Here is a 26,526-nt window from a genome sequence, read left to right on the forward strand (position 1 = left end):
TCAGACATATGATGAGGTTGGTTGGTGTAGCTTATGGATTTGTTTATGAGTGTTTTTTGGGAAAATCTGTGCTAGATTATTTAGTTACAATTATGTTTACAACTTATGAGACAAAAATAAATCAAATAAATTGTAAAAAAATGATTATTGAAAGTTGAGGGGGAGGTATTTTTAATTTTTGCTTTCTAATTATTAGTTTCAACTTGCTAGAAGTTGAACCAAACATTCTCGACATTTCTAATGCAATTACTAAGAATGTTTTGGATATTATTTTTTTATTTTAATAATGCTAATACAGTTTACATTAATAAACATATGAGTAGTCCGGATCAACCCCCCGCCGATAGGTAATTGCTAGGAAGCATAAGCAACAAGTAGTCATTAGTCATTACATTGACTCTGACATTAATTTTGGATAAATGGCCAATTTGGATCACTTGTACCATTTTTTAAAAATAATTTCTTGATAGCATAAACAGGGCAACTTTGTCCTAAAATCTAATGATAGATTCTTTGATTCTTCTATCCCTACATAGAACAAAAAGAATCTGCCAATCCCACCACACCCTTCTCAAAAAAGAAAATAAAAAAAGGAAAAGAAAAATTTAAAGAAAGAAAAACTCATGTGGTTATCCCTTTCAATCACTAAAAAGAAATATCAATTAAAGCAATCCCATCATTTTTTTTTTCTTCTCTCTTCAAAGCTTCTTAGAGATTTAGAAAAGTTGCAACCATTATTCATTATGGTGGGGCTACCTAATTCAGCAGGGAATCAAGCAGGAGAGAGAGAGAAAGAGAGAGGAAAAAAAAAACATCAAGATAAAAACAAACCATACACTTTTCCTCTTTTCTCTCCTTTTAAGACTCAAAATTGAACTATTTTGCTTTCTCTGTTTTTGCTGCACCATGGATTCTCTTCACCTCTTTCAAGTCAAAGAAGAAGAGAAAAAAAAAATGGAAAAACTGGGAAGAAAAAGAAACTTAATTCAATTATGTGATCACAAAATCAGACACAAAATAAACGTAAATAGGCAAAATTTTACAGGATTTGTTAGTGGGGTTTACTTTTAAAATATCTTATCCGTTCACATACATTCTATGTCTAATTTCAAGAATGATTTCTGTACTAATAGACTTATTTGACTTAATGTGGAAATGGAAAATGAGAGAAAAGAACACCATAGAATACACTTGAATAGACAAAAATTTACAGGGTTTCTTACTTAGGTCCTCTTTTGAAAAACATTATCCATTTAAATACATTTTGTATCTGATTCTGTGACCGATTTCTGTATTTATAGACTAATTCAAAATGATGTAGAAATGTGAAAAGAGGGAAAAGAAGAGCCACAGCTCATGGGCATATATTCCCTCCACCCAGCATAACCCCACATATGTTTCCAGATATGGAGTGAGAACATAGGACATGCCATGCCAACAACTCCCCAATTATAAAGAGAAACTACAGCTGCCACATACTCAAACCAGAGCTCAGAGGATCAAAAAAAAAATCCACTACTACTCTATTTGTCATTTCATTTTATCCATTGTTTTTGCAAAAAAGGAAAACATTAAAAACAGAACCATGGGTCATCAACAACAACAACATGTGCAAAATCAAGACACAAGCTTGGTTCTATCCAGTGATGCAAAGCCTAGGCTAAAATGGACTCCAGAGCTTCATCGGCGATTCGTCGATGCTGTCACTCAGTTTGGAGGAGCAGACAGTTATGATCACTTTCATTCTTTTCATACATTGTAATGTTCATATATATATATATATAGATTCTAATGCCATTGATGCTTGTATATGTACAGAAGCAACACCTAAAGCCTTGATGAGGATGATGAGCATTCCTGGACTCACCTTGTACCACCTAAAGAGCCACTTACAGGCAATTTTCTTTTCTTTTTTTAATTTTTTTTTTATATATATATATTTTATTTTGCAATGAGCTTAGCAATCTTTGTTAATCATACCATAGATTAAAGAATTGAAGTGTTTTCTTGTTGCAGAAATATAGGTTGGGGAAAAGTCAACATTCGGAGACCTATCAAGAAATTAATCAACAAGGTGAGTATAATGGATTTTAGTTGTTTTTTTTCTTCTTAAATGAAAGTTCATGAAAGTTTTGATCGGCATTGATCAACAGTATAGGAAACTTAGCAGTTCATCTAAGGCCCACCAAAAAATTCCTTGTTGCGGCCTCGTTTTAATGTTCAAAAAACCTTATTGACTATGGATTTCTTTTATGCAGACTATGAAGCGGATCCAGGAAGAGATGTTGATTTCAATGGGGAAGCTGGAGATGAAACCCCTAATCAAATTAATGAGTAATAATACATAGTTACACAAATTGGATGAATTAAAAATGGAAATTATAGCAAAAAAGGGCATTATACTGATTAAGTGTTGTGTTTTGAGCAGTAGTTTACAGATAGCTCAGGCTCTACAAGTGCAAATGGAGGTGCAGAGAAAACTTCATGAACAAATTGAGGTCAAATTAAATCAAATTCTATTTCTTGAAAATTCTTGGTTACTAAAAGGTGAATTGATTCCATTCCAATGAAGAAATTGTTTTTTGTTTTTGTGTTTTCAGGTACAGAGACATTTGCAGCTGAGAATCGAAGCACAAGGAAAGTATTTACAATCGGTGTTAAAGAAAGCCCAAGAAACACTTGCCGAGTACAATGCATCATCAGTTGGAGTGGAAATAGCAAAAGCCGAATTATCCCAATTAGTCTCAATGGTTGACAATGGCTGCCAGAGTTCATTGTCGTCCGTGTTAACGGACATTGGAGGCCCAAGCCCAAAAGATGCAGAAAAGAATCATCTGGTGGAAGGGACCACTGGATGTTCATCGTCAGAGAGCTCGGGGCGAATGCAAGAAAAGTGTAATGACAACTCTGTTGTACTATCACTCATGGATTTAAGTCCGAGGCCTAATCAATCAAGTGGACGAAAGAGGAGAGGGAGCACCATTTCTGATGGGAATTGTGATGAAAAACAATCGAAATCGGATGAGAAATTGAACAAGTTTGGATTAAAGGATAGGTTTGATCTGAATATCCAATATTTGGATTGAGTTTGAAGTTCGGAGGCAGAGGAATTTCAGAGGACATGTTTTGTGATTTGAGAGATGGATAGAAGATGGGATTTAAGAAAAATATATATATTTATGTTATATATACTATCTAATGTATTGGTTCTTTAGAGCTTATATTGGTTTGTACAAATTATTATTATGTATATTGTTGTGTAATGGATCATGAATCACTTTCTAAAGTATATCCATGTTGAATGGCAATAATATACTTTTGTACTCTCCTCTCTCTCTCTCTCTCTCTCTCTCTCTCTCTCACACACACACACACACACACAATAGCTCACCCCTGCATTTTGTCTGGAAAACATCTTACTCTTAAACTATGTTTTGATCATCAATTGTGTAATTTTTGAAAATGTAATTTGAAATCTAAAAAGTGTTTAGAACAATCTGGTTGGGTAGAAAATTCTAATCTATGGTCAAATTGGTTGATAGTGTTCTAAACAAAGTGGTTAGTCTTCCCAAACATACAGTAAAGCTCTGTTTGATTACTGCTAAAAAAGTCATCTTAGATTGGTTAAGCAAAAAAGCACAGGTTTGGTTGACAGTGTTCCAAACAAAGTAGTTAATCATTATTTTTTTTTTTAAAAACAATTGATTTTTTTTTTTCTTTTCTAGTCCTTCTAATTTGTAATAATTTAAAATGTAAAAAGAAAAAAAATATCAAAATTCAAATCCCACCGAAGTTTTCCCAATAACAAAAAAATAATTTTTTTAGCAACAACTTTAACTAAAAATGTTTAAAAAACTATCGAAAAATGTAATTACCAAGCCAGCACTAGATGGAGAGTCAATTAGTGATGAAGTTAGACTAGTCTGTGTATGTGTAAATAGAGTAAGCATGTTATGCAGTCATCCAAGGCTAGAAAAAATGTAATAAAACAGACCCCTATGTAGGAATACAATGAAATTTTTATTTGTTTGAAATATAAATTTGTTCAAACATTAGCCAAAAAACTCAACAGTAACCTAAATTTGTTTTAAATATTGTATCAGTCGTCATGTAATAGGATTTTGGACTTCCGGTACCTTTATTTATTAGTATATTGTCAGATATATCACCACTGATACTTAGCAGCAACAAGCACTTCCTCATAATTCTGAGCCGCACTATCCCAACTAAGATCTTGGCTCATCCCACGTCTCTGTATTCCCTCCCAACTCTCCTTGTACTCCCTGTAGGTGACGAAGCAATTCCCCAACGCGTGTATCAGCTGGCCTGTCTCGGCCTTCTCCAAAGTCCACCCGAGCCCAGACTCGTTAAAGGGATCAAATGGCTGCACTGTGTACCTCAGCCCACCAACAGGATAGTCCCATATTTCATAGCATACAGTTGGTTCAGCCCGCATGGTTCGAACCTTGATGGCACTGGCAAAATGTCCGCACCAGCAGTTATCCGATGAGCCATCTTCACCGAGATACCAACCCATCCCCGGACTTTGTCACGGCGTTGGTTCACGAATTGTCTAAGCATTTGTTCCAAGTCCAGTCTTCCCGTGCCCAACATCACAAGTTGCACATCTTGACCGACAATCCTAGGCATTGCTTCTGCAATGAGATCAATGCCTTTTTGATAGCCAAGCCTACCAATGAAGCCAATCAGAGGTACATCATCATGAACAGGCAAACCGAGCTCATTCTGCAAAGCGGCCTTGCACTGTGGCTTGCCCGCATGAAGGGTATCTAGAGAGTAGTTAGTGTAGCCATCGGAAGTGAGGTGAACGTCGAGCTGAGGATTCCAATCTTTCATGTCGATTCCATTCACAATGCCTCTTAGTTTCCAATGGCTTTCGTTTATAATACTGTGAAGACCCCAACCACCTTCAGAAGTTTTTAGCTCCCAAGCATAGCCATGGCTAACTGTGACAACACGATCAGCCATTTTCAGACCGGCAGCAAAGATATTGAAGTGGTCACCGCCAACTGGATCGTACATTTTAAAGTGGTCGCTTTAGTGCTCTGGTAAATCTACATAAGCAAAGTCTTCCACTGTACCACGACCCTGAAATACAGAATATAGATTTTAGTACCTATACTCACATGAAATATAAATTTTTAATCAATCAAACACATTTGTCGAGTTTGTCAAACACCAATAAATTTAAGCATATACTATTAGAAAAGGAACCTGGTGTGCTATGTTGTGGATCACAAGAATGGACCGTGCATATTTCATTAAGCCATTGTCACGATATTTTGCCTTTAGATAGACTGGTAACAATGCAGTGTGCCAATCATTTGCAATGAAAGCAAGATTTCCATCTCCATAGCCAACACCACCACACGGAATGTGCCAAGGAACCTGACAGCATCTAGCTTCTCAGTTAGATCTGGGTAATGTGGATTGAAGTCATCGAGAATGTATTATGATCTCACCAATTGAGGAATCTTTTCTCTAATGATGTCAAGACAACATGTCTATGCTAATATTAAATTGCAAAGTACATGATTTTATTTCAATAGTCGCTAAAATCACCAAAACAAGCCAGTATGAAATCGTGTACTCAAGCTGCTGTTTCTGTTTTGTAGTTCAATCATTATTTTTTCTTCTCCCTCATTAATTTAAATTGTCTCTGCAGTAACTAAATCATTTGATCAACTACTTACATTCCTCAATTTACATTTACATGAACAACTAGAACTCTGATACTGGCATTTTCAAACTCAGCATAAGTTTTGGAAATATATATCTGATAGCAGACATAAAATTTCCAAGTCATACTTTACATGCAGCCAAGTCCAGAGTCATACCTCAACAGCTGCCTTGCAAAACAATACCATACGCTTTAAGATTTCCTGCTCCAGATACAAAATAACAAATTAACAGCTAGAAAACCATTTCATAACATGAGTATATCACCCCTTCATATGCATACCAAGTTTAAGTAAGATACATGCCTAGTGGTATCACTAAAATTTCAGACATATCATGGTGACTATAAAAAACTCATATCAGGAATGTTTGGTGCAGCTTATGGAGCTACTTATATCTTCTTCTTTTTTGTTTTAAAAATTTGTGCCAAGAGTGTTTGGTGCAACTTTTTCTTATAGCTTATGAGGCATAAATAGCTTGAATAATCAGAAAAAAACTAATTTTGAGAAGCAAGGGAAGAGATGCTATTAGCTTCTAATTTTTTATTATCAGTTTTCAGCTTGCTAGAAGTAGTACCAACAGGCCCATCATATGTCAAGATAAGTTATCTTACCACCCGATCTCCACCATATATGTTGCTCTCGAAGTTGCGGAACATGTAGCTGTCCACAAAAACAAAATCCACACCATCTATATACACTTGAAAGTAACTTACATCAACATCCTGCATAGTTGAGTATTGTTTCGCATTGAAATAAGAACAAAACTGAGTGACGCAATTCAAAAAAAAAAAAAAAAAAAAAAAAAGACAACTAGACATAGGAATCATAGATGGTGCTCCATACCTGCCCATCCACCTTATACTTCTTGTATACCCCTGTATTTTGGAGTTCAGAATAGTCACCATACTTTGGTGCCACAACCTATAAGGCTATAACAGATTTAAAAAAAAAAAAAAAAATTCCACATCATCCACGTTGTTTTATGACTTTGAGAGGTGATCTTAGACTACTATGGTGAGAAGAATAATTAAATTGTCAGGATAAATAATTGGTACTAAGAAAGGGACCACTTAAGTATCCTAAATTTGTAGAACTACACTACAAAAAAAGAAAAAATAAAGCAGGTCAACGGACTTCTTTAAAACCATTGAATTTGAAGATCTCAGTATTGAGCTATTAAATCATCATATGAAGAACATAGTTACCATAACTCTGTGCCCACGCCTTGCCAAAGCCTTTGGTAAAGCCCCGGCAACATCTCCAAGCCCACCTATGAAAAACCATGAAAAATATTCCTCAGAATTAGGATCACTGCGGTGAAATGCAATAATGAACACAAGGACCATCAAAAGGGAAAAACTAGGCTTTTTGTCAAAACTCCTTATAGATGAAATTGCACATTTGCCATCAAACAAAAGCATGCTTGAAGGGTTTAGAGGTGGAATGAAGGAAATTTACCTGTTTTAGACCAAGGAGCACATTCGGCAGCTACAAGTATGATGTTCATGACATTAGCCCCAGCTAGAGGAGTGGGTGTTGTATCTTCGTCCCCAGGATCATGACCTTCATCACTTCCAACTTCTAAACTTTCTTCTGTTAATTCCTGAATCCTTTCCTCTATTGAATCATCAATTTCAGAAGCTTTTGAAAAGGAAGATGGTAATGTATTGGGCTGATCTATCACTGAACCATTTTCTTCAAATTCCTTGGGAAAAAGCATCGCCAAATTATCCTTTTCAACTGTGAATTCTGCTACACGATTCTTTTCTCCTTCATAATAACCTCTAATAGCAGCAATAGAAAGGACATCAGGTGCCTCATCAGCAGTTGAATGGGCATAGCTCCCAGAAAAGACATGCCCATTATGTTTATCATTAATACAGCTTGAATTGGAGTTTGTGTATGGAAATGAGTTGCTCTTCTCGACGTCAGAAGTCACTTGATTTTCTGAGTGAGTGATGCTACTCTTCATAGAAGAAACAAGCTTCTTCCTTTCCGTGATCTGCTCCACAAATAAGCATGAAAGACAAAAAAATAAAAATAAAAATCAATAAAGCAATAAACTAAATACATGAGGAACTGATAATCAAAGAGGTAAAAGAGCTGAACACACACACACAAACACACATTACCCACATATATACATATAGCCCTCCAGGCTCCAGAAGAAAGCAGATCTATTAATCTACTTGCTGAGAGCAGAGCCAACCAAACAGTGTAATTGTTAATAATTTGCTTCAGGACTGCTACATTGAATTTTTCTTTGATTAGTTTCAGTCAATAACTAGAATTTGATTTTTTTTCCAGTCAATAAGTCCTATTCTTTAGGATATTGTTAGTGTTATCAGAAATCTTGGTTTGTTACCATAATTTTTGGGATTCATTATCTTTTCAGTTTAGATATTCTTACTATAAATGTAATGCACCAGTATGAATGAATATTATCACTCTTTGCTGCATCATATCAGCTTTTATCATTTCCTGTTTTTTATTCTTTCATTTCATTCAATTTCTATTCTTCATTTTTTCTGTTTTTCTTCTCTTCTCAAAAACTAACATTTGGTATCAGAGCTTCATTCTTACGGGACCTGTGAGTATCCATGGAAGCAAAAACTGATTTTCCTAATTTTTCTCAAGCTGCTCCACATATTTTTGATGGAGAAAATTACCAACTTTGGGCTGTTAGAATGGAACCTTATTTGGAGGCTTTGGATCTATGGGAAGCCGTCGAAGAAGATTACGAAGTTGCTCCGCTGCCAAACAATCCGACGGTAGCTCAGATGAAAAGCCACAAAGAGAAGAAGACCAGAAAATCAAAGGCCAAAGCAGCGTTGTTTGCTGGTGTTTCAACAACAATTCTCACGAAGATCATGAATCTCAAATCAGCAAAAGAAATCTGGGAGCATCTGAAGACGGAATATGTAGGAGATGAAAGAATACGAGGAATGCAAGCGCTCAATCTAATAAGGGGATTTGAGCTGCAAAAGATGAAAGATGCTGAGACAATCAAAGAATATTCAGACAGATTGCTTGGCATTGCCAACAAGGTAAGGCTTCTTGGCACTAAATTTGATGATTCAAGAATTGTTGAAAAAATTCTTGTTACGGTGCCTGAAAAATATGAAGCCTCAATAACCACCTTGGAAAATACTAAAGATCTGTCCAAGATCACCATGGCAGAATTATTGAATGCTTTGCAGGCTCAAGAACAAAGGAGACTTATGAGACAAGAGTGTACCGTAGAAGGAGCCTTGTCAGTCAAACACCAACATGAAAGTTCTGGGAGTAGTTCAAGCAGTCGCACTCGAAACAAAGGTGGAAGCTCAAGGAGAAATTTCCCACCTTGTGAACACTGTGGCAAAATGGGTCATTCTCCATTCAAGTGTTGGAAGAGGCCTGATGCAAAGTGTAGCAAGTGCAATCAGCTTGGACATGAAGCTGTGATTTGCAAAAGCAAATCTCAAGAACCAGAGGAAGAAGTCCATGTAGCTGATCAAGATGAAGAAGATCAGATGTTTGTGGCAACGTGTTTCTCTACAAAGGTCTCCTCAGAAAGTTGGCTCATTGACAGTGGTTGTACAAACCATATGACCTTTGACAAAACTCTTTTTAAGGAGTTAAAGGCTACTGCAATGACTAAAGTCAGGATAGGGAATGGTGGTTATATCCCTGCAAAAGGAAAAGGAACCATTGCAATGACAACCAGTTCAGGTACAAAAACTATTTCAGATGTTCTTTATGTACCCGATATTGATCAAAATCTGCTGAGTGTTGGCCAGTTAATTGAAAAAGGATTTAAGGTGTCCTTTGAAGACTTGTATTGTCACATCTACGATGCCGTTGGAAAGGAGATTTTACGTGTCAAAATGAAAGGGAAAAGCTTCTTATTTGATCCTACAGAGGAGGAGCACACAGCTTATTCCACCAATGTCAACATCACTGAAGTCTGGCACAAAAGGCTTGGGCATTGTCATCTTCAACGAATGCTCAAGATGAAGAAAGATGAAGTGACAAGAGGATTACCAGTTCTGGTTGATCACTTGCCAAATTGTCATGCTTGTCAATTTGGTAAACAAAGTAGGAAACCATTTCCTAAATCATCCTGGAGAGCAACACAGAAGCTGCAACTAGTTCATACAGATGTGGGAGGACCTCAAAGAACACCATCTCTTCAAGGTAGCCGGTATTACATTCTTTTCATTGATGATTTTACAAGAATGTGTTGGATTTATTTCCTAAAGTTCAAGTCTGAAGTTGCTGGAGTATTCTGGAAGTTTAAAAAATTGGTGGAAAATTCAAGCGGTTGCAAAATTCAAATCTTAAGGTCTGATAATGGAAAAGAGTACACTTCTGCAGAATTTAACCTGTTTTGTGATGAAGCTGGCATAGAACATCAGCTCACTGCTCCTTACACTCCACAGCAAAATGGAGTGAGTGAAAGGAAGAACAGATATGTCATGGAGATTGTTAAAATCCACCTCACCTCACCTACTTCACCCACTTAAACCTACTCCACTAAACCTAACCCACTACACCACTACCACCTTACCTACTCCACTAAACCTTCACCCACTTAAACCTACTCCACTAAACCTAACCCACTACACCACTACCACCTCACCTACTCCACTAAACCTAACCCACTACACCACTACCACCTCCACTTCACCTACTCCTCACCTACTACACACTCACCCTCTCCTATATATAGGAATCATTGTAACCATAACATTAATATCAATCAATAATACAATTCTCTATTTCTCTTTATAGATTAAATTTACTACATGGTATCAGAGCAAGGTTAAGCACTTAGTATTTTTCGCTTCACCGGCGGGCGACAACCTCGCCTTGGCCGCCCGCCGGACCTCAACCTAATCTGCTAGAATTTTCTACACATACCTTGAAATTTCTTCGAGTCCACCACCACTGCCCCTCCTCTCACTGTTGTCCTCCCATACACCACCGTCTCGGTCGTCTTCATCTACAATGTTGCAGTGAAGGATCTCAAGCGTGGTTTTGTTGCATCCAACTCAAAGGATGATCCAGCCAAGGAAGCTGCAAATTTCACCTCCCAGGTTATTATTATGAATCACCCAGGTCAGATTGGTAATGGGTATGCTCCAGTTCTTGACTGCCACACCTCCCACATTGCTGTCAAGTTTGCTGAGATTGATCGTCGATCTGGCAAGGAGATTGAGAAGGAGCCCAAGTTCTTCCGTGAACATGCTCTCCTTCCTTTTACTCTTGGAGTGAGGCAGATGATTTGCTGCTGTAACAAGATGGATGCTACCACTCCTAAGTACTCAAAAGCAAGGTATGATGAAATTGTGCAGGAAGTCTCTTCCTATCTGAAGAAGGTTGGTTACAACCCTGACAAAATTCCTTTTGTCCCCATCTCTGGTTTTGAGGGTGACAACATGATTGAGAGGTCCACCAACCTCGATATGATTACACAGCCCAAGAGGCCATCAGACAAGCCTCCTCTTCTCCACATTCTTGATAACACCAACAGCAACAGTTTGACGCATTTATTAGAGAAAAGGTCCAAAGGCAGCTCCTGTCAAAGCTGATGCTCAGTAGGCTGTACCACCTATTGAAGTGCCAGCACTATCCTTGCACATGGGGGGCACCCACTCATTTCTTTATTGTTTTCTTTTACTCACCCATGTGACCCACGATGCAACCTATACTTTTTCTTTTCTTTACACTCTTGTTCCCCACTTTCTTTATTATATATATATATATATCTCTTTTTATTATATTATATTAAAAAAAAAAAAATATCTTCATCTCTCCTCCGTTTGATTTCCAACTCCATTATTTTTATTTTTATTTATTTTCTCCAAACCACTTTCCTTATTTCCTCCATCTTTCATTTTTTGATTTCAAATATATTTTTATTATTTTTTCTTTATTTTTCTTTCACATTCTTTTTAATCTTTTTTCCAATTCCCTTCATACCATATAGCTTTGCACACCAAATCATATTTTATTCATCTCAGGGATCAACCCCGATCACAATTTTACACACAAAAAAAAAAAAAAAAAAAAAAAAAAAAAAAAAACCAACAAACAAACAAACCACCACAACACACCCGCACCCACAGTGGGATTTTTCTTTTCTACTCTGCTGCAGGTCTCTTCTTCTTGCTTTTCTCTTGGGTGTCCCTTACCGGCGCTGCCTCCATACTACCCACTCCACCGAGCACGTTCACTCCACCCTGCTCCTCCACTACAGCATATGGTGGACCTCCAAATCGGAACATCACGGTAGCCTTCCGCTTCAGCTCCTTGTTTTCCGCCTTCAGCACACTTATCTCTGCTCGCGCATCCTTATACATGCGCTGGAGCAGAGCCAATTGGCCGTTTAAATGCTGCACCTCATTTGTCCTACTCTGCAGCCGGTGCGACAAGTTTGTGACTGCCGTCATCGTCTCCACACAGGACTTCAAAGTATACTGATTGGCTTCAATGTCAGTTTGCACTGCCATTTTTTGCTCAACAGACCGCATAGGAAAGTTCAACGGAGCAAACCCTGGGGCGCTTGGTTGAGGTTCACTGGCCCCCGCACCAGTTATCTCTCTTGTTGACTCGTTAAGGTCTGGAAAGAGAGTGAGCAGACTACGGGAAGACGAAGCCATTTTCTGGACAACAGAGTGTTACAGAGTGTCTCTCTCAGAAATCTCTCTCAGAAAACAGAGTGTTACAGAGTATCTCTCTCAGAAATCTCTCTCAGACAACAGAGTGTTACAGAGTATCTCTCTCAGAAAACAGAGTGTTACAGAGTATCTCTCTCAGAAATCTCTCTCAGAAAACGAAGAGTTTTTCAGAGTTTTTCTAGCAGGTTTTTGTCTCTGCTTCCAAGCCTCAGCCTCCGCTTCGGTTTATAAAGACTATGACAAAGAGGCCGACACGCGTTCTGTCGATCACGTGCATCGCCGCGTGTCTGGCGCACCTTTTGATGGCACGCCTTTTTATGGATTGGGCACGCCTTTTGATGGCACGCCTTTTGAAAACATGGGCACGCCTTTTGATGGCACGCCTTTTTATGGATTGGGCACGCCTTTTGATGGCACGCCTTTTGAAAGATTGGGCACACCTTTTGAGGGTGCGACTTTATAAGGGTCCGACAAGACTCTGTAAACTGTCCCGACATTGATTCCGGTTAGCTCCTTTATGAGTCCGACAAGACTCTGTAAACTGTCCCGACATTGATTCCGGTTAGTTTCTACAAGGGTCCAGCAAGACTCCGTAAACTGTCACAACATTGTCTGCTACAACGGTCCGACATGACCCCATAAACTGTCTTCTACATCGGTCTGACACCGCCATCCAGTGTCCTCTACACCGTTATGACACCACCATACAGTGTCCTCTACAACGTTATGACACCCCCATACAGTGTCCTCTACAACGTTATGACACCTCCATCCAGTGTCTTCACCAATGGTCTGACACGACCATACAGTGTCACCTATCCTCTTTTATTTTTATGTATTTTCTTGTTTTGTTACTCTCTCCAAACTCAAGTTGGTTAGTTCCTATCCCCCTTGAGTTTGCGGGGGGCTGTTAAAATCCACCTCACCTCACCTACTTCACCCACTTAAACCTACTCCACTAAACCTAACCCACTACACCACTACCACCTTACCTACTCCACTAAACCTTCACCCACTTAAACCTACTCCACTAAACCTAACCCACTACACCACTACCACCTCACCTACTCCACTAAACCTAACCCACTACACCACTACCACCTCCACTTCACCTACTCCTCACCTACTACACACTCACCCTCTCCTATATATAGGAATCATTGTAACCATAACATTAATATCAATCAATAATACAATTCTCTATTTCTCTTTATAGATTAAATTTTCTACAGAGATGGCTAGATGCATGCTGCATGAGAAGGGGTTGTCAAAAAATTTCTGGGCAGAGGCAGCCAATACTGCAATATTTCTGCAAAATCGACTTCCAAGTGTAGCCGTTGAAGACAAAACTCCATTTGAAGCTTGGTATGGGTATGTACCTTCACTAAGTTTTCTTAAAGTATTTGGTTGTTTGTGTTTTGTCCATGTTCCACAGGTTAAGAGAGACAAGCTTGACAAAAAAGCAATTCCAGGTATCTTTGTTGGCTATAGCACAATTTCTAAAGCCTACAAAGTATATCATCCTCAAACAAGAAAAATGGTGATAACTAGAGATGTTCACTTCAATGAGGATGAGCAATGGGACTGGGAAAATTCACAAGAAACTAACAGACCTTCAGAAGAATTTAGAAGCAATTCTTTTGAGGAGGAGGCAACAGACCAGTGGGAAAATAAATTGGTAGATGATCCATCAGTTAGAGGAACAAGATCACTTTCAGACATCTATCAAAGATGTAATGTAGCATTATGTGAACCTGCTGATCATGAAGAAGCTCTTAAAGACCCGAAGTGGAAGAAAGCAATGGAGGAGGAGATGTCAATGATTCACAAAAACAAAACCTGGGAATTAGTCAACAAACCAGAAGGCAGAAGGATCATTGGAGTAAAGTGGGTGTACCGAACGAAGCTAAATGCTGATAACTCCATCAACAAACACAAAGCAAGGCTCGTCGTCAAGGGCTATGCTCAAATTTTTGGTGTTGATTATTCTGAAACGTTTGCTCCTGTTGCTAGACTAGACACTATCAGGTTGTTGTTAGCCTTATCAGCACAAAAAGGCTGGAAAGTGTTTCAACTAGATGTCAAATCAGCTTTTCTAAATGGTGTTCTACAAGAAGAAATTTATGTGGAACAACCAGAGGGTTTTGTTGTGCAAGGTGAAGAGGATAAGGTCTATTTGCTCAAAAAGGCTCTTTACGGCCTAAAGCAAGCTCCAAAAGCTTGGTACAGCAGGATTGATGAACATTTGCTAAGCTTAGGCTTCACAAAAAGCTTATCTGAAGCTACTCTTTATGTTAAACAAAAGGGTAGTTATGTTCTTATTGTATCTCTTTATGTTGATGACCTTTTGGTAACAGGAGATAATGCACAGATGATTGAGGAGTTCAAACAAGAAATGATGCAGGTCTTTGAGATGACAGATCTTGGTCTTATGACTTACTTTCTTGGCTTGGAGGTCCAGCAAAGCCAAAATGAAGTTTTCATCTGTCAGAAGAAGTATGCAAAGGAAATTTTGAAGAAATTTCAGATGGAGGAGTGCAAAGCAATAAACACACCAATGGGTCAAAAAGAGAAGTTGAGCAAAGAAGATGGTGCTAGTAAAGTTGATGAAGGCTATTACAGAAGTTTGATTGGTTGCTTGATGTATCTTACAGCAACAAGACCTGATATTCTATTTGTTGTAAGTCTCTTATCTCGTTTTATGCATTGTGCTAGTGAAGTGCATTTAAGAGCAGCAAAAAGAGTCTTAAGGTTTATTAAGGGCAGTCTTGATTGTGGTGTCAAGTTTGAGAAGAGTCTGAACTTCAAGTTGAGTGGTTTTTCAGATAGTGATTGGGGTGGTTCTGTTGATGACATGAAAAGTACCTCAGGATACTGTTTCAACCTAGGCTCAGGTGTTTTTTCATGGTGTTCAAAGAAACAAGAGATTGTAGCGCAATCCACTGCAGAAGCAGAGTTTATTGCAGCAACTGCAGCAGCAAACCAAGCTCTGTGGCTAAGGAAAGTTCTATCTGATTTACACATGGTGCAAAATGAAGGTACTGAAATTTTTGTTGATAATCAAGCAGCAATTGCAATTTCACGAAATCCAGTATTTCACGGAAAAACAAAACACTTCAACATCAAGCTCTACTTCTTGAGGGAAGTGCAACAAACTGGAAAAGTGAAACTTGCCTACTGCAAGTCTGAAGATCAGCTGGCAGATTTGTTCACAAAGCCACTTCCAGTTGGCAAGTTCGAGTTACTAAGGAAGATGATTGGAATTTGCAACGCCTAAAGCAAGGAGGAGTGTTAATAATTTGCTTCAGGACTGCTACATTGAATTTTTCTTTGATTAGTTTCAGTCAATAACTAGAATTTGATTTTTTTTCCAGTCAATAAGTCCTATTCTTTAGGATATTGTTAGTGTTATCAGAAATCTTGGTTTGTTACCATAATTTTTGGGATTCATTATCTTTTCAGTTTAGATATTCTTACTATAAATGTAATGCACCAGTATGAATGAATATTATCACTCTTTGCTGCATCATATCAGCTTTTATCATTTCCTGTTTTTTATTCTTTCATTTCATTCAATTTCTATTCTTCATTTTTTCTGTTTTTCTTCTCTTCTCAAAAACTAACAGTAATATGAGACAGAAATCAAGCTTAGGTTAAAAAACAATCTGCATGACATCTGTTCCAGATCCAGTGCAACATTAGCGCCTTAAATTCTTGAGCCATCAATAGTGACAGATATTCTTGTTAGCAACTATTGCTTCTTATATATTCAAAGTGAAAGGAGAGAAAATAGAGGCAGCTGTCCAGCTATAACGTGGCCATATTATGGTTGAATGGTATAACTATATTAACACCACAAGTATACCGCACAAACATCAGATAGTAGAATGGTATAATTATATTAACACAAGTATACTGCACAATCTTGCTCCAAATTTTGATCAATTCATTTTCCAATCTTCCTTTACAGTTGACAACAAACACTGTCACCCTTATTCACTTCATGGCTGAAATTTTCAATGTATACTCTTATTTGTTTGCACTCCTGGTCACTTAAGCTACATTGTGTAAAATTTTAGCCTACCTTATCCAGTAGAATAGAAATAACTAATTGACTCAATGTCTAACATTACAAGGCCTCGCTTCATGGCTGAAAATTTCGCTGAATCCTTATTTATTTGCACTCCTAGTTCACAACACTAAGAATTGTGTAAAATTTTAGCCCAGCTTATCCTATAATTTTGAGATGTAGAAGTATCTAATTGACACAATGTCTAACATTTGGACAATCTAAGCAAGAAATTTTGACAGAACAGAAGCACAAACAGAATAGAATTTCAAGAAAATTACCTGTTCAAGTAGACTTTTCTGCATAGTTAGAATCTTCTTGGTCTTCCCAACCATGTCCTGAAATGCTTCCTCAAAGTCATCACCAGCCTCTCCTCCTACCATGCCCTGGGCACTTGCCCTCATACACCTAATGTTTCCACTAGTGGCAAATAAACCAGTAATTGTGCTATCTTTCACAACTTTAGGAGACCCAAAATTTGAACCAGTTGGAACAGAATCAAGAGAGCACTTCACTGAAGAAGCAGAATATGCAAATTCAGAATGAGAAACAATCCCACCCCATGACATTGGAGAGCCCATTGAAGCCATTGCTATGCCTAGTTGATAAAACTGTAGTTCAAGCAAAACCCAATACACAGAAATTTGAAAATCAAAGAAAACCCAGTTGACCAAATTGAGTTAGAGCGAAGAGAAAAGGCTTAGTTAAAGAAAACCCAGATGAAGAAGATTGAAATCCAGACTACCTAATTCATGAAACTGAGATTGAAGCAAGACCCAGTACAGGAATTTGAGAATCAAAGCAAACCCAGTTGACCAAATTGAGAGAGAGTGAAGAGAAGATGCAGGCTGTTGTGGTGGTGATGGTTTTAAGAGGATGGAGAGTCCATGGAAGAAGCGTAGAATTTATATATGGAGGGGTTTGGTAATGGGGCTCCCAACAAATGAAGGAAATCATCAGATTTTGGAGGTGCAGGTTTGCTCAAAATCTGGAGGAGTAACTGAAGCCAGAAATTTGAAATTTGGACTCATTTGAGAAAGAGAGAGTTTTTGTTTGTATTAAGCAGAGATTCCCACCGTGCCATGAACGAGAGCACACCATTTTTGGGCTTCAAAAACACGTGAAGAAAGGGACGAGGAGGAGCTACCCTACCTTCATTTGGACAAAAATCTTAGAATGCTCAGCTCGCTCCTTTTGATCATGTGATTATTATGTGAGTGCAAAATTCTAACGGATTCGACAAATTTCAGTTGTGGTTTATATATATATATATATATATATATATGTACTAGCGTGTTCAATTTAAATAATTAATAATAAAAATGAAGAATAAAAAATTTAATATCATAGTATATATATTGTTTAAGTGATAAATATGTTATTAATAAAAACTTATTTATGCTATGTATAATAATTTTTTATTTTAGCATATATAAAGTTATCACGTGACATGAGGAGAAAAATGTTTCATTAAACCAATTTAGACCTTCATTTAATAATAAGGGAATTTATTCAATAATTCCGAAACACTATGTAGTCATACTTTAAACCAATCACTAATTACTTAATCCCATATTGTTCCTTCATTCCCAACATAAATCATGGGGTTGTACCCCTCTCTACCAATCAAAATTTTATGGAACACCACGTGTCCATACTTCGAGAAATACTGAATAATCACCCTAATAACAGTATAGATATATAATGAAAAAAAAAGGGCAAAAAAATATGAAAATTTTTATATGCATCTTAGTTACTGTACGAGTACGGAATAATCTTCTCGTATAATCTTGTTAATCAAGTTTGCACTCCTCTAAACGTCATCGCTTTACTACCTGAAAATACAAATGTGAGCTAGCCGGCGGGTGTGTGCCGGAAACCCTTCCCATGCCTACGTCAACAAGTAAAAATTTACAATAAGCTCTGTGTATATGAGAATAAGAATTGTAATACCTGTACATAGATCCTGTCATGAGCTTTTATAGATTCCCACCTGGCACAAATCCTAGTAGGACTTCAACTCTCCTTAGCAGAGTCTTGCTATGAATCACACTCCCAAGGATAATATCCATCTTGATAACACCCTACTCACTACCAACCAAGTGAGATGGCTCAAGCCTTCTACCTTGGCTGGGTAGTACACTCAACCGAGCTAGCATGGCCCTGCCCTACGCTAGACAGAACCAAGATGGTATCCGACCGAGATAAACCCCAATTCGGTATGCTACAAATTATACCCTAATCCGAGCTGCTGATTACATCTAATTCATCTGTTCCAAAGCTCGGCCTAATATCTGTACACCTTAAGACCGAGCTACTAAAGCTCTTAGCTCAGCTGGAAGCATGCCCCAACGAACTGAGTCTACTTAGCTCGGCCTAATTCTTAAAACAAATGGACTTAGCTCAACCCAAATTATGCATATAAATTACCCTCTCAATTGCCCCTTAATTCCATCTGCTAAGCATGATTGAGATTATTATCTTCAAGCCGCACTAAAATATCACCCGAAGTACAGCACTTCGGCTAGCCGAGCTAAAAAACCCACTCGGTAGTACAACCCGCTTTCCCATGCTGCTGATACCACGTCCTTACGGGGACATGTGGCTCCCCACGATTGCCTTTATCGCTGTGACAGCCGTCAATCATAACTCTAAAATTTGAACAGTCCCGTCGTTTTACCTCCATTTCACATTTATCCCCTTAGTATTCAAACGTCTATTGTTATTGTTCATCTTCTAACCAAAAAAGCAAAACAGCTTTCTAAGAGCAAAAAAGACTCAAATTCTGCCTCTGCCTCTATTCAAGCTTTAGTACTTTCCCTACTGCCGCAGGAACGTCGTGTTGCTGCTCAACGTTTACATCCAAAAACTCGTAAGTTTCATGTTCCTTCCAAACACTTTGCCTGACTTTTTTCAGGTGCTTGATTCTCTTAACTTTATAAATCCATTATATTGTTATTGCAAGAGTATGCATAGTTTTTGTTTATGCGCTAAAAATGAGTTTAGGATCAACTTCCCAGAAACCCCACACCTTAGGAAGAACTCTAGCTTATCTGTAACTGGAATCATATAAACTTTGAATCCAGAATTAGCAATGAAACTGAGCTATAACAGGTTTGTGCTTACTTAGATGTGCCTCACCGAACTACGGAAGCATTTGCCTAATCATGACCGAGCTATAGCTTAGCTCACTTCATGAACTGAGATAAAAAATCTCGCTCTCCACCAAGACCAAGTAAAAACTTTGAGTCAGTTTTTAGCCGAGCTACTTCTCTCAAGACCGAGCAAAATTTTATACTAATGCCTTAGCCCGGTCACTTGTTGGCCATAACACATTTTATGTTCTTCACTGTGTGGACTCATGACTAGGTTTACTCAGGCACACCAATTGTAGACACCCCATTTTTGACCGCCCTTAAGACTTGGGCACCACTGATGGTTTACTTGGTGGAGAAAGGTGTGCAGGGCAAATGTTCAATTTCTTCGGCAAGGAGAGAGGCAAATCTTTCAAAACACTTTGTTTAGGGGTTTGGAGTTGAAGAAGAGAGGAAAGGAAAGGAGAAAACTAGTTTGGGAGAAGTTCGGCATGGATCCGGGTAGAATCGAGTTGAGCAGCCCTCGCTGAATCGGGCTCATCTGTCTGTACACTTGGATTTAATCTATGAGGCCACCACCGTTGGAAAGAAGACTTCCGGGGCTTCATTTTTCATTCAAGAATCTCTTAAATCCGAGTCCGGAGGGCGGAGATATGATTGGTTGAAGTTGGGCATCATCCCGGTTGGACCGAAACTGAGCAGCCTTCACCAAAATAAGCATAACTTTTTGTACAGTTGGAATTTTGATGCAAGGCTGGTGCCATTGGAAAGCTTACTTCCGGGGATTCAATTTGGACACAAGATTGATCTAAAAAGGAGTTCATATGAAGAATTTATGCCCGTTTAAAGTTGGACCTGCAGAGTAGATTTTTCCTGCCGACCGACCAAATATATGGCCGACCGGCCAAATAGATGGCCGACCGGCCAGAACAGATGGCCGACCGGCCAAATAGATTGCCGACCGGCAGATTAAAGTAGCCGACTGACCTTTTTTGCTAGCCGACGACCTTCCGGAGCATTCTACAGATTGAATGGATTCCAGCTGTGCCAGCTGGAATGCACAGACTCGATCCCCCATGCACATGTGTGGTTGTTTTGCACCTTGTGAGTCTTTGAACCCCCCTAACCTTCTAGACGCTTGAACCCTTTGGCCAAGCTTCTTGGAGAAGCTTGGCCAGCTGTTTTAGCTTCCTCTAGAAGCCTTGCACCCCCCCTTGAACCCCTTTGACCCCTTTCCCTTTACTTAGCTTGTAAGTTAAGTGCTTCCCTTGCCTTATATAAGCACCATTCCTCTCCCTTTGTCTAGGTTAAATGGTTTGAAGAAAAAAAACCAGAGATATACCATGTATATCTGATATACATACATACAACCCTCGATCTCACTCCATATCTCTCTCATTCAATCATCAAATACCCTTGTTCTTGGGCCATTTCTTCACCAATCCATAGCACCACACCCCTACACTTCATTCCAGCACATTGGAGGTCATTTGCAGAGGCTAGGAGCACCCAAACTTCAACCAAAAGCTGCTGGTTCATTGGTCTACAAAGGTGAGTCATCTTCTTCCCTTTTCTAGCCTATTCTTGCATCATATCTAAGCCATAGTTGCTTGTATATTTGAGCTCCGGCCAAAAATGAAAGTAGCCTTTTTTTGAGCTGTATTTCATCTTTCACTAAGGGTCTTACCCTGTTTGAGCCCCCCATCTTGCACTTGCTTCAATATCTACTTGTATGTCAATATTCTCGCATGCTTCACTAGCCTATCATTTTTCTATTTTTGGACCATGGTCAGAACTGAAAGTGGCCTTATTTTGACCTTCTTAACATGTTTTATTAAGGGTCTTTGCTTGTTTGGTGAATGCTTTGTATACCTCATGTTATAACCACTTTGGAGCCTCATTTTGCATTGCATTTCTAGCATGTTTGTATACTGATTTTGGGGCTGCCATGAACTGTAAATGTGCATATTTTTGGTCCTCTTGAATGTTGTAGAAGGGCATTTTTCAGTTTGGGCTTTGCATATACCACTTGCTTCTTTGGCCACCTTTTGGCCCATTTTCTTGCATCAGAGCTTAGCCATATCTATGTTTATTTCTGGGATTTTTACAGTTCTGTAAAGTGGCTTATTTTGGGCCTCTCTTCAATGTTGTTGAAGGGCCCTAACATGCTTGGGGTCAGCAGCTGTGAGTTGCTTCATAATCTCATGTTTAGGGCCGTTTTTGTATGCCATTTTAGCCCTATCTTTGCTTGCTGTTTGGCCATGTCATAAACTGTAAAAATGCTTGTCTCAGGGCTGTCTTGCTTCTGTCTTCATGCTCCATGTCCATATTGTGCATGCTTTGTATAGCTGTAAGCCATTTCATGTGCCTAATCTTGCACTTGGGGATTTATTCCATGCGTTGAGTGTCGTTTCGTTATGTTTCGGGGCTGTTTTGCATCACCTATCGCCTCTGAAATTTGCATGCAAATTGTCCATGTTTGTGCCTTTCAAATGCGTCGAAAAGTTGCTTCATTACGCTTAAGTCTTGGACCATGTATCTATGCATGTTTGCATGTCATTTGCCTCCATGCACTTAGCATTTTGGCCACTGTTTTCTAGAGCTGCCTAATTCATGTTTAAGACCATCCTTTGCTTATTTGCATGCTCACCTTGCATGTTTGCTTGTATCGGCATGTTGCATCCTTAGCTCGTATGCCTAAGTTGCATTGCATCTTGCATGCATCACCTTGCCTCTTGAGATGAGTATGATAGAGGTTAGGCCCCCTTGTGTGTTTATTTGGTTTGCATGCATTTTGAAATTGAAGTTGCACACTTGATTCTTTGGGCCATCATGCATGGAAATGCGTGATTGGTGGTCCGAGAATCGGGGCACATCCTCCTTTGAGTCATTAACATGATAAGGAATGTGATAGGTGCATAAATTGCTTAAATTGCATTGCCATGCAAGATTTTGCCCTCTGCTGCTGTGAGTTGCAGGTTCTGCAGGAATTTATTGCCGGCCGGCAGTATTTAGTGCCGACCGGCAGTCAATTGATGGCCGGTGGATCTATTTTGTGCCGGTGACTAAATGCTACTGCCGGTGGAAATTCCACTCAGCCGGTGGCACTCCCCAGTGTCCAGGGATGCAGTTCTGAGGTTTTGACAGCCTCCAGAGGAGTGAAGGAAGGAAAACAGAGGCGGCCTATGCATGGCGGCACGTTTCCCGAGGCGTATTTCCTGTTTTCTTAGCTTAAGTTATTTTGCTTAGTTGATTAGGCAATTTGTAATATTAATTAGCTTGCGTAGTTAATTAATTTGTAATATTTATTTGGTCCCTTCGAGTGAGGGCAAATCTGTAATAAGTGTGTGTGCGTGGTGTGTATGTCTTCCAACCTCCACTTCTTTCTTCCCTTTTATTTACCTGCTTATGATGGTAGATTAGGGCACATTTATTTTAGCATACCTTATGCTATGCATGCGTGCATTCATGCATTTGTTGACATGCACCGGGCTCGGTACACCATACAAACTACATTGTACTTTTCAATTCCAAATTGAATACATGTTACTTGTAGCATTTCATATGCCGTTTTAGGGATAGCCGAGCCTGTTTAGATTGCATCTTTGCATGTGTTGCATTAGCCATTTTTAACATGAACTAGGATCATGCATATGGTTACTAACTAGTTTCTGTTTTGGCTCGGAGTACTAGGTAAGCTTTTATGCTTTAGCATATCGCATGCGTGTGAATGTTGCCATGACAGTATGATTACCATGAGGCTAGCTGCTTATGTGATATAACTGCTTGAATGCCTGTGGATGGAGGTTGAATTACCTAAATTGGAATAATGCATTAAAAACTGTGAGTTTTAAGCCCACTAGATAGTGGCAAAATCATCTTTTCTAAAAGCCCACTTGAGGGTAGCAAAATCTGCATTTTAGCCTACTTGCGAGTAGCAAACCATTTTCAAAACAAACATGAAATGTTTTGTTCCAATTTGGGCGATTTGGTCTATACTTGTTTGCTGCGCACATAACATACTAATTCTAGGCTAACAATTGGTTTAAGAACACATAAAGTTTTCAAAAACGGATATCACGGTTAGTAGAGGCCGGTCTTCGGATCGGGCGAAAGGGGGTGCTCATAGCTGGCCTTCCCCGATCGTACCCAAGCTCCCGAGCCGAGACAACTCCGGTGATGACGGACATGTGGCCTTCGGCACCGAGTCAGGGTTTCCTAAATTCTCCCATAAAAAATATTTAGGTGGCGACTCTGTATCTGGCAAAATAGTCCATGTTTGGCACTACTTTTTCAAAAATCTGTTTCTCAAAACGATTTGCCAGATTTGGACTCTTTGGTTCAGATTAAGAACCGTGACACAAATCGAGTCCGAACTGTAGCATGAGGCCCTCCGCGGGCGCGTCTACACCAATCACTACCAAGCCGGGTTAAGGTGCCGAGCAGATACTTGTAAACCAAAGCTACCTAAAATAGGCAAATACCGATTCCTTGTGATTTTGCCCGGCACTATAACTAAATTCTGAAGGGATTACCATATCCTTGAAGACGTTCAATTTGAACTAGCCAAGCCGAACACCACACCCTAGGGTAGATCGGGCTTTGTTCCATTCACACTGTTGTGTAGAGGGTGGACTCAGGTTCCCAGTCCAACCCCTAATTTGTGAATTTCGAAAGCAAACTAGGCTATGCCCTACACAATTATCCATCAACAGGTATAGAATAATAAACGGCATAGTCGAACTAAATCGCAGCCTTGGACTCAACCTTAGACTGGCTGAGCTATTTCACCAATATTCGTTCGGTTAGAATGATGACGGTTGGGTATATTACCTTAGAATAAGAAGAGGACGAGAGAAAATTGTCAAGAGTACACCTCATAAAGACCTGAATGATGATGATTTTCTCTAGGTGTCCGAAAATTTCAAAGATCACGAAGCCCAGATACTAGGCTATAATATCAACTGGAACAAGGGAACAACTGGCAAGGACAGCTCGGTTTTATCTTCTTTGTCATCAAAACAACCACCGTACTAACTCTGGTGCTCTTTGTCCCATATGCAGATTTGAACCACCTGAAATCAACCTACGCATACGCAAATCAAGCCGCACTCCGAGCCGTGCTACGCTACCGACATCGAGATTGAACCGAGCTACACGACGTACAACCGACCTACTGCTACAGAGATAAGAGAAAAACCAGAGTAATTGACTTCCTTCTAAAGTCTTCCCCTGAGCCGGACCCCACTCTTCCCCAAATTAATCTAATTCCCCTCACTGATGAACAAGAAATGGCAAAAAGGAAGGCCATGCGAGCTCTTATCACCGAGCAGACCTCCGGCAAAATTCAAACCAAGCTAACGCCCCCCAGTCAACAGCTCGAGACAGTAGTCGCCCTTTCAACCACCAGGGCCACCACGTCTCGACAGAGCAAACATGCGCGTACCTCATCGACCGAATAACCCCATTTGGTAGATGAGGAAGAGACCGTGCTCCCTGAGACCGAGCTATCGAACCTAGAGACTATTCGATCTGGCCGAGCAGGTCCTTCCTCTCCGCCTGTATAGGCACCATCCGTTTCCTACAAAAACTACGCTATGTCTACCAAAGACTTAGTGGTGCTAAAAAAAAACCACATACTTGCTTTCAACCTTTCCAAGAGTGTGTGTTTGCCAATAGACATGGAACACCACGATCATCTAACCAAGCTCAAAGCCATTCGCTCAGCGACTAAGTCAATGGTGCTTGTAAGTAGTCCTCCAATTATTCATATTCATATCATCCCGTCTGATTGCTCGGTTTATCTTGACCACTTATTCTCCACTCGCAGGCTCTGCAAAAAAACCACGTTGTCCACAAACGTGTACTAGAACTACGAAAAATAGCCCAGTCGGCCGTGGCTAATGCAAATGTCAAGACAGCCGAACTGAAAGAGGCCAAGGCCAAGCTAACCGAGCTGGAATCTAAGAATGCAAGACTGGCCGAGCTGGTCAACATGGTAGAGGCTAACAAGCAAAAAGCTCTAACCAAGAAAAAAGATTGCTATCTGTGAGGGTTGGCTAAGTTAGTGAAGAAAAAGAATACCGAGTTTGAAGAGTTGAGAAAGAAGGTGGGGGACGTAGAGGACTGAGATTTTAAGGAAGGTGAGGAAACCTATGTCCAGCAATGTGAAGCAGCCAAAGACATATTCTTTAAATGTGTATGTAAACATCCCATTTTTGACCGTCCTCAAGACTTGTACGTCACCGCTCGAACACTCGGGGATTACTCATGTTTGTATTTCGTTTTGAGTTCCCGGAGGTCTCGGCTACGCGCCTTGCCTTAGGATCTCTCAACTCGACTGTTCTGTGTTTGGTTTTGCACCAAACACTTGTGTTTTTGCTTCTGAGGGTAGAAAGTAGCTTGTTAGCTACCCCTGACACCCACCGGCCTTGGTTTGAGGCCACCGGCCATGTTTTGAGGCTACCGGCCATTGGTGAATTATACCATTGGTCGGTCGGCACTCAGTATGGCTGGCCGGCCATCTGTTTGGCCGGTGACCTCCTTTTCTGGCCGGTAGCACCTTTTTACCTTTTCAGGCATGGTGCATGCCAGCTGTGCTAGCTGGAATGCACCAAACCTGCCCCGGGGCATACATGTGGCTGTTTTGCCCTTTTTGCACCCTTTTGGTCAAAGCTTCTTGAGGAAGCTTGACCCTTTGTCAAAGCTTCCTCAAGAAGCTTGCCAGCTGTCCTAGCTTCCTCAGGAAGCCTTGCCCCCTTTGCCCCTTTGACCCCTTTTTTTGTTTAGCTTCTTTGAGAAGCTTCAAACCTTTGTTTTGTCTATATATATAGCCCCCCTCCTCCATTGTTGGGGGTTGAACGAAAAAAACCAGAGCTTATACATATATTCTGATATACATCACTCTCTCTATATATATTTCCCTCTCTCTCCTCTTTTGTGTGTGTTTTGTGGCCTAAAAGTGTGTTTTGACCTTAGTTTTGCACTAAGACACACAC

At 39.6% G+C, this 26,526-nt stretch overlaps 2 protein-coding genes and 1 pseudogene across 4 annotated transcripts; 2 read left to right on the forward strand and 1 right to left on the reverse strand.

Moving 5' to 3' along the window:
• The first annotated feature begins 58 nt into the window (after positions 1–58).
• Positions 59–3,323, forward strand: LOC114275516 (protein PHR1-LIKE 3). Of its 2 annotated transcripts, none has more exons than XM_028217557.2 (6): positions 59–1,727; positions 1,819–1,895; positions 2,017–2,074; positions 2,259–2,334; positions 2,429–2,498; positions 2,601–3,323. In XM_028217557.2, the coding sequence occupies exons 1-6, from the start codon at positions 1,427–1,429 to the stop codon at positions 3,084–3,086; spliced, it is 1,068 nt and encodes a 355-aa protein (XP_028073358.1). In that variant the 5' UTR covers positions 59–1,426; the 3' UTR covers positions 3,087–3,323. The 2 variants fall into 2 exon arrangements, with proteins under 2 accessions (XP_028073358.1, XP_028073360.1); XM_028217559.2 differs by having other exon boundaries at positions 1,213–1,727; positions 2,432–2,498.
• A 676-nt stretch (positions 3,324–3,999) lies between these two features.
• On the reverse strand, positions 4,000–17,317 carry LOC114275517 (granule-bound starch synthase 2, chloroplastic/amyloplastic-like; annotated as a pseudogene). The gene is made up of 8 exons (XR_014330913.1): positions 17,179–17,317; positions 16,715–17,044; positions 7,161–7,704; positions 6,908–6,972; positions 6,314–6,424; positions 5,859–5,903; positions 5,236–5,409; positions 4,000–5,109 (listed from the first exon to the last, which is right to left on the reverse strand). The product of XR_014330913.1 is annotated as a granule-bound starch synthase 2, chloroplastic/amyloplastic-like (transcript).
• On the forward strand, positions 8,172–11,275 carry LOC145790392 (uncharacterized). The gene is made up of 3 exons (XM_082868122.1): positions 8,172–8,749; positions 8,903–10,168; positions 10,622–11,275. Exons 1-3 carry the CDS (start codon positions 8,303–8,305, stop codon positions 11,273–11,275), a joined length of 2,367 nt encoding a protein of 788 aa, XP_082724248.1. The 5' UTR covers positions 8,172–8,302.
• Positions 17,318–26,526: the final 9,209 nt, after the last annotated feature.

This window comes from Camellia sinensis, chromosome 5 (assembly GCF_055761805.1).
Source record: "Camellia sinensis isolate YWXY chromosome 5, ASM5576180v1, whole genome shotgun sequence".
NCBI lineage: Eukaryota > Viridiplantae > Streptophyta > Magnoliopsida > Ericales > Theaceae > Camellia > Camellia sinensis.

Excerpts from the sequence above, each read along its gene's own strand:
- LOC145790392 (XM_082868122.1), top strand. The coding sequence starts at position 8,303 with ATGGAAGCAAAAACTGATTTTCCTAATTTTTCTCAAGCTGCTCCACAT. Across the intron at positions 8,750-8,902 it reads TGCTTGGCATTGCCAACAAG|GCTCAAGAACAAAGGAGACT; the intron begins GTAAGGCTTCTT and ends AATGCTTTGCAG. Across the intron at positions 10,169-10,621 it reads ACAGATATGTCATGGAGATT|TCCACCACCACTGCCCCTCC; the intron begins GTTAAAATCCAC and ends AATTTCTTCGAG.
- LOC114275516 (XM_028217557.2), top strand. The coding sequence starts at position 1,427 with ATGCCATGCCAACAACTCCCCAATTATAAAGAGAAACTACAGCTGCCA. Across the intron at positions 1,896-2,016 it reads ACCTAAAGAGCCACTTACAG|AAATATAGGTTGGGGAAAAG; the intron begins GCAATTTTCTTT and ends TTCTTGTTGCAG. Across the intron at positions 2,335-2,428 it reads ACCCCTAATCAAATTAATGA|TAGTTTACAGATAGCTCAGG; the intron begins GTAATAATACAT and ends TGTTTTGAGCAG.